The sequence below is a fragment of the Pteropus vampyrus genome, unplaced genomic scaffold, assembly GCF_000151845.1.
Source record: "Pteropus vampyrus isolate Shadow unplaced genomic scaffold, Pvam_2.0 Scaffold233, whole genome shotgun sequence".
Lineage (NCBI taxonomy): Eukaryota > Metazoa > Chordata > Mammalia > Chiroptera > Pteropodidae > Pteropus > Pteropus vampyrus.
Genome location: NW_011889014.1, coordinates 581,648 through 588,979, shown reverse-complemented (window position 1 = coordinate 588,979; position 7,332 = coordinate 581,648). Strand labels below are relative to the sequence as shown.

Here is a 7,332-nt window from a genome sequence, read left to right as displayed (position 1 = left end):
TGAACTGGGGGCAGGGCTGCCTCACCAGGGCTTGTCCTTGTTGTGTAGCCAGGGAGAATATTCTGAAAGGGTGAGCATCTGTATGCAAAAAGGCCACTGAACCACCACCTCGTGGCCGAACACACGGAGTCATACAAAGGGGAAGTCTTAATTCATGCCACACATGTTTACTGAGCACAGCTATGAGCCAGACACAGAGCTGGGGATGGGGCAGTTTCAATGAACAACATGGCCCCTGCCCTCGCAGCCTGCGGGACAGAATGTGGTGAATCTTGAGCTCTGGGGACCCAGGAGACCAGGAAGGCTTCTCAGGGGAGGTGGTGGTGTCTGAGGCAAATGAGATGATGGGTGTGTACGATCCAGCACAGCAAAGGTGGCGGGGAGGGCAGGGCAGGCAGAAGGACCCGTGCATGCAAAGGCTGGGAGGTGAGACCTGGAGTGGGACTCCAGGGGCCTTGGGGGATGGGCAGTTAAGGCTCGGCTTGTACCACGGGGGTCGGGGAGCCACTGAAGGATTTTCTCAGGGGGCATAATCAATTTACATTTTAAAAGGAACATGCCTCCTTATTTTATAGAGCTTCATTTAATCATGCCTCTCTCATCGAAGCTCTCAGCTTTTAGGCTGGGTGGAGACTCTCTGGTCTCGTTCTGTACCCTCGGGGGAGTGGTTCAGGCTGTGGGGCCTTTGCTTTTCTAACTGTAGACACTCTGGCTGTTGCCGACCACTCAGGGCTGGGCGCTGGGGCATTGATTGGGCTGGGAGGTGCATCACCCCAGTGTTTAATGCACGGCTCAGCGAGGTCCTCTCTACTGTCCCTCCAGGTTTTATCATTAGTCCACACCCGTTGGACACGCTGAATTTTAGGCTTTCCTTCTAATAGGACAAGGAGACCTGGAGAACTCGGCCAGCTCTCTCCCTCAGAGAGGGCCCCTCTCCAGATCCGGGAGGGTCACCAAGACAGAGGCACAGCCAGCAACCTGGCCTGACACAGGAACCATGTGGGCCTCAGCCTGGGGCCGGCACAACTCTTGAGAGATGGGGCAGGCAGACGGTGCCAGGATTTGGGGACAGAGGAGTAGGGGTGCCAGGATTGGCAGATGTTCGTGCAGTCTGGACACCTGTTGAGAAGGAGGGACAGTGAAGCAGACATCATTTTCGTCTCTGCTGTGAAGAAGTCTTTTCTGCCCTAAGTTTAACCTGTGGAGGCTTCTTCAAGTCTGTGCTGACCCCTAGCTTGACACAGACGTTTTATTAAGGGGGAAAAAAAAAAAAAGAATTCAAGGTGGGGGTCTGCCCAAATTTAGTGACCGTTCAAGTTCATTATAATCATCATCTCTGGTTTTACCTAAACAGTCTCGAGAGGGGACTTGCCTGAGTGGGAAGCACGTTGCCGTCCCTATAATCCTTTCGAGGAAGGAATCTTTTATCCAGTTCCCAATGGCTGAACATCCCACGGGCAGCACGGCATCGTGGAAAGGTCAAGGCCATGTGTGAATGAGGCCAGGAGTTGAAGGTTTGCTTCTTACTAGGTGAAGGGTGCACCTCTGAGCCTCAGTTTCCCCATCTGCAGGGATAATGCACATCTTCACAGGGTCCCTGTGAGGACTGTGGAAGAAGCTCTGTGTAAACGCTGAGCCCAGGTGAGAGCTCCGCGAACAGTGGTTTGCTGGTGTTTTCACAAATGTGTCTGCACTGCAGACAGGCGGGTTTGAGGGGTGGTCATAAACCACACCCCGGGCTCCGTCTTCATTCTTGAAACAAGCAGATGCAAGAATCTGACAGGTGTGTTGACACCTGTTGTCGTTTTAAAGGTCCTAAAAGGTTCTTCCGCCAGTTCCCTAATGTGGGCTTACAGCGTACACAGACAAGTCGATCTCCGAGTGCCTGGTTATTCTGCAAAACTCATCCTAAAATGCCCTTCCTTGCCGAGCTCTTCCCATTTCTTGAAATATAAAGCCTCCGGCCTTTGCAGAGAGCCAAAGCATTCCTTTGGCCATGTCTTTAAGAACAAGCCAAGGGACAGACATGAGGAAGAAGTGCCACGGGCAGGGAGGACTTACTCCCGGAACCAGGGGTGTCTTTCTTGGGGCACAGAAATGGTCAAGAGGCTATTTCATCAGGAAGTCTTTTGTGGCAAACCGTTCAGCAATCTGGAGCACTGCTGTGGCCCTGGGGTCAGCAGCGAGCCCCGTGGTCAGACAAGGGCCAGTCCCTGGGGGCTCTGGACAGGTTCCGCCTCCTCCGCCTGGAAAGCGATCCTCGTTGCTGATGGTCACAAAGGTGCCAGGGCCTGCACACGGAAAGTTTCACCATTTAGCAAAGTTCTTTGCTTGTTGATCCTCGGACATCCCCAGAAGAATTTAGTTAAGCACTCTGAGAAAGGAAACGAGGTTATCTCGCTGCTGAAGATGGCTTACTAGCTCTTTATAAAAACTCAGTGCAGTCGAACCGTTTGTGTTGGCTTCGCTTCTATTTCCTGTTGCCACTTCTCCCAGTTACCAGCTGAGCTAAAGAACAAACAAAAATAAGCAATGTTCTGCAGTAGAAACATTTGGTTTCCTCCCCCTCCTCCCAGCCGGCAGCAGTGCGCTTGGCCTTCAGAATCCCTGCTTCGCCCTCCAGATTAGTTGCTCTCATCTTGTCCGCGTTGCCTGGGGGATCCTGAGACCTGGATGGTTTATTCTTAGAGTCAGTTGGGCAGAATCTTAACCACGTTCCGAAAGAGTCTATCGCACTGCCCTCCGCTCCTCATCTTCCTACCATCCTTTCTCAGAACCCTTAGAGGCTCGTTCTAGCGTGGGGTCTTAGAACTCTCTTCAGGCTTATGATGGAAGCAAGGAGTTAAAGAAAGAGCTGTTGGTAAAAAGCAGAGTTGGAAGTAGAAGGAGTCAGTGGTGGATTCTGAATCGGTTATGGCCATTTTGTTTCACTTCGTGTCAGAGAAGTTCATGTTCGGAGTTAACAGTATTATTAAGGTACAATTTGCATATCTTAAAATTCACCCATTTAAAGTAAAAACAATTTGATTTCCAGTCAATTTACAGCGCTGCGCAGCTGTCACCACGCTCCAATGGTAAAACATTTCCACGATCCCCAAAAGCTCCCTCGCACCCATTGGCAGTCAATGCCCATTCTCATCCTCCAGTCCTAGGTAACCGCTGATTTAATTTCTGTCTCCATAGATTTACCTCTTCCAGATATTTCATTTTCATGGAATCGTTCAGTAGATGGCTTCTTTCCCTGAACAACATTTGAGGTTCCCACGTGCCGTAGCATGCACTAGAACTCTACTGCTTGTTATGGCCGAATTGTATTCTACTGCATAGAGATATCATATTTTATTTATTCTTTAGATATATATTTAATACTGCAAAATAGACCTACAATTACCCTTCTGGGGCATCTGATGATCACGCAGGTGCCGTTGGTGTATGTGTGATTGTATCCGACAAGCAGAGCTAGTGATTAATGTACTGATTTGCAAATTGACTTTTTAAATCTGATCTACATTGCAGTCAAAATACATAGGAAGTGTCCTAAGTCTTTAAAATATTTCTTTTTGGTTTTTAGTTCCCAAGAACATACTCACCGCAATCGACCCAGCTATCACTAACCTGAAACCCTCTCTGAAGCAGAAAGATGGCGAACACGGTAATTTTTATGGCTTCCCAGCAGCCTTTCTCTTTAAGGAAAGGTGAACAGCCCTGTGCAACCGTCGTCAGGTGCACATTGGTTCAAATGAAAGGGGTGTCGGGAGGTGCCGTGGTGAACAGTAGCAAATGGTGGCCAACATGTCATTTTGTTTTTCTAAATTATAGGTGAATGAAATCCTTCTTCCATTTCCCTAAGAGAAAAAGCAGATCGAAAGAGATCTGTTCAGAAATAAATTTGGGGTCCCTGGAGTCTACGATGAGCTTATTGGAAAGATGATCACATTAGGCGCCTGGGTGGCCAGACCCAGGCTGGACCCACGGGCCCGCGAGCTCAGGCCACCTTCTTTCTTGGGTTCTCGCTGGACTTCTGTAAACAAGGGGGAGGAGCATTTTGGTTTTCTTATCAAATGTAGAACGGAATGCAGACAGGTGGAGCTCCTGATAGAAACTGCAGAGCATCTGAGATGATGAGAGTTTTGTGTCACTTTCATTACATCTATGAGGTCTTTTTCCCCTAAGTATAAAAGTGTGCCCGATGTGGAAAACACAGGAAAGCACCAAGAAATAGAAATCAGCCCAGCGTCAGAGCGTGGAGATGGCTACCGTCCGTGCTCCACGCTTTTCCCGTTCTGCCGCTCCAGCTTTCTCCCAGGCGCTGCGTCTCCCAGGCCTCCTACCCACACCACGGAAATCCTGGTCTCCTGGGAGCAGAGGCCCGAAAGTGCTGTGCCATCCTCCCGTGGGGGCTTCTGCTCTGTCTGACCTCCCCAGGGGTTCCGAGAGCCCCAAAGCTGCCCCACTGGGAGCTCCCCAAACTCCATCACAGCAGTTTAACCAGGCATCCGACCCCAGATCTGCCCTGCATTTTGTTGTAATTTCCAGAAAAGTAATCCAATTCGACCCCCCTCCGTAATCTGAGGTTGGTTTTATCTGCGGTCAGCAGAGCAGATAGCAGCTCTGAGGTTAAGCACGACATTATTAGATGTGATAGATGCCATTGCCATTAGGGTGGGGACATAAATTCGTCCCCTTCTGCAGTGGAGTGGATGAGTGGTACTTGAAGTCGGAACCAACACGTTTTAGAATTTCCAAATCTCTCTCATCGTTTAATATTTTCAGGGGCTACTTACTCAGTGCCCTTTCTGGCTTAGTCTCACATAATTTAGTCAGAGGCCCATGTGTTTGATTTCTATGATTTTTTATTTATTATGGCAGGAGACTGTCAATAGCTGTGATTAATTGGTCTTGCATTTTTTTTTTTTTTTTTATAAAACAGGTATAAAGTCTGACCCAAGTGAATCGAAGGTTCTGAGGAAAGATGGAGTAATTGTTAGCAATTCTCTGGCAGCATTTGCGTACCTTAGAGGTAGGTCGATGAATCGAAGGGTCTTACAATGCTAACGGATTTACTAAATAAAGCCTTACTAACAAATGCACTATTTCATTGCAACGCTCAGCGAGCTAAAGAAAAATGACTTCAAGTTTGACATGGCAACTCTAGTCTTCTAAAATCTGGAAACACAGAGGCCTGAATTCAGTTCCAATTCCAATCGGGCCACCAACAAGAGAATCACACCAGGGGGTAGTAAACAGAAGAAGTCACACTGTTTAGGAGTCAGGGTATTTTATGCTTCGAAAAGTAAGAACCCGAGGAATGCATTTATTTCTCAGCTCTCAAATTTGGGAAGGGCCTGGGATTAGTGAATTCCACCCTTGGCTGGAAGAAAGTTGTGCCAAACCATCACTTAGTAAACAAAACTGGTCATGCCCTATGAAGACAGAGTCCCTTTCTGAGTCACCAAGTTCCTTCTCACAGTTTCCCTTACAATCATCCCGTCCAGGATCAGTCAGATTCAGCCTTCCGCCATTAGCAGAGCCAGAGTGGCTCGGCCGTGAGGGGACGGGGCACACTTTCTCTCCTCATCGTCCTCGGCCCGCCTGCGCCAAGGCCGTGTTTTAGAATGTCAACTCCGCAAGTTTCGGCAATGCGTTCCTGGCTCTGTTCAAGGAGGCCAGTCCCTCCGAGGCCTTTTGTAAAATACGTGTTAACATACTGAATTACGGGGTTATTATTCAGGGCCTGCCAGGGCTGGGGCTGTTTGGGGTGAGCCTTTCTCAGAGGAAGATAAAGGCTGAAGGGAGCCTCTCGGCTAAGGAGGCAGAACAGCCTTGGGATCCTCTACTGTTCTTGCATCTTCCTGTGTCAATATTCCTCCTGTGTGCTTGTTGTGTGCTTGCTGGTTTCCTTGGAGACTCTCCTCTTTCCTGACCACCTCCCATTTCCATTTCTTGCTGTTCCTGATGATTATCAAAGTTAAGAGATATGAGGAATTTGATTGTCAAAAATATCCCCAAATTTTCAAAGTCCCTGGAAAGTCCCCGTAGAGGAAAGTCATCATGAAAATCCTCCAAACAGAGAATAATTAAAGAGGAGTAAGGAGGACGCTGTTCACTGTGCTGCGGCCACTGTGGGCCTTGTCACTGCCTCTCAATAACTGTCCCAGTCAGCAGGTTAAATGACAGAAATTTATTTTCTCACAGTTGTGGAAGCTGGAAGTCCATGATCCATATGCCAACAGATCTGGTGTCTAGTGAGAGCTTCTTCCTGGCTCAGAGACAACTGCCTTCTTGCTGCGTCTTTGTAGGGCACGGAGAGGGAGAGAGGGCTCTCTGGTGTGTCTTAGAAGGACACTAATCCTACTGGATCTGGGCCCCACCCTTATGACCTCATTTGACCTTGATTACCTCCTTAGAGGTTCTGTCTCCAAATACAGCCGCATTGGGAATTAAGGCTTCAAAACATAAATTTTGACGGGAACACAATTCGGTCCATAGCAACAACCCTGAGAGAGGGGACTCTGGTCCCCCAATCTGCACATAGGGAAGCCCAGGGTCAGAGGAGCTGTTCATGGCCATCGTGTGGACATCGGCAGGGCCAGGATTCAGACTCAGTAGATATAAGACCAGTGCTCTGGCTTTTCCAAGCAAGAAGTGTGCCCTGCAGAAGTTTGAGGGATGGAAACAGCATGACCTCGAGTTATCTGACTTAGCTTCCTTCCATCCCTGTCTACCCTTCTCTATGCTCCCAGAAATCACTGCAGGGATTCCTCTGTTTAGGGATCCCATCTCCGCTAGATGTTAAGCATCTCAGCGGCAGATTTTGTCATCTCAGTTATTGTCATATTCCAGCACCCAGGACAGTGCTGGCACAGAGTAGATGCACAGTGAGTAGCTAACAGATGACAGGATGATGAATCTTCATCTGGTGTCGTGAGCTGTCCCGCACCTTCTTATCACCCTTATTTGCTATGTATAGGTATTCAATTTTAAAGAAATGTAAGGACTTGATGGGTTGTTATTTGGTTTGGTTGAGGGCTGTTTGGGCACATTCATCTCAGTGAACCACGGCCAGGCCGTAATTTCAAGTTTAAGAGAAAGGAGCTCTAAATGCCCTGTGTCAAGTGTTAGGGAAATGAAGCCGCCACAAGAAGCTCATTTGTCACAGAGGCTCACAAAGTCTTCATGGAACAGGGGCCTCTGCACCTGCCTGTGAATTTCCTGGGCACGTCACTCGCTGGGTGGTCACTCTGGATGTTGTCCCCAGCCCACAGCCTTTCCTCACCAGGCATGCCAGCTCAGTGCAATGAAGTGCAGGTCATCAGGCTGAACATTTCAACA

At 48.6% G+C, this 7,332-nt stretch overlaps 1 protein-coding gene across 1 annotated transcript in view; it reads left to right on the top strand.

The window, feature by feature from the left end:
• Positions 1 to 7,332, top strand: part of EVA1C (eva-1 homolog C) — a 77,463-nt gene that overhangs the window by 63,106 nt on the left and 7,025 nt on the right. Inside the window, exons 6-7 of the mRNA XM_023519716.1 lie at positions 3,572 to 3,652; positions 4,931 to 5,020. Of these exons, the coding sequence (XP_023375484.1) occupies positions 3,572 to 3,652; positions 4,931 to 5,020 (171 nt within the window). The remainder of the gene's footprint in view (positions 1 to 3,571; positions 3,653 to 4,930; positions 5,021 to 7,332) is intronic.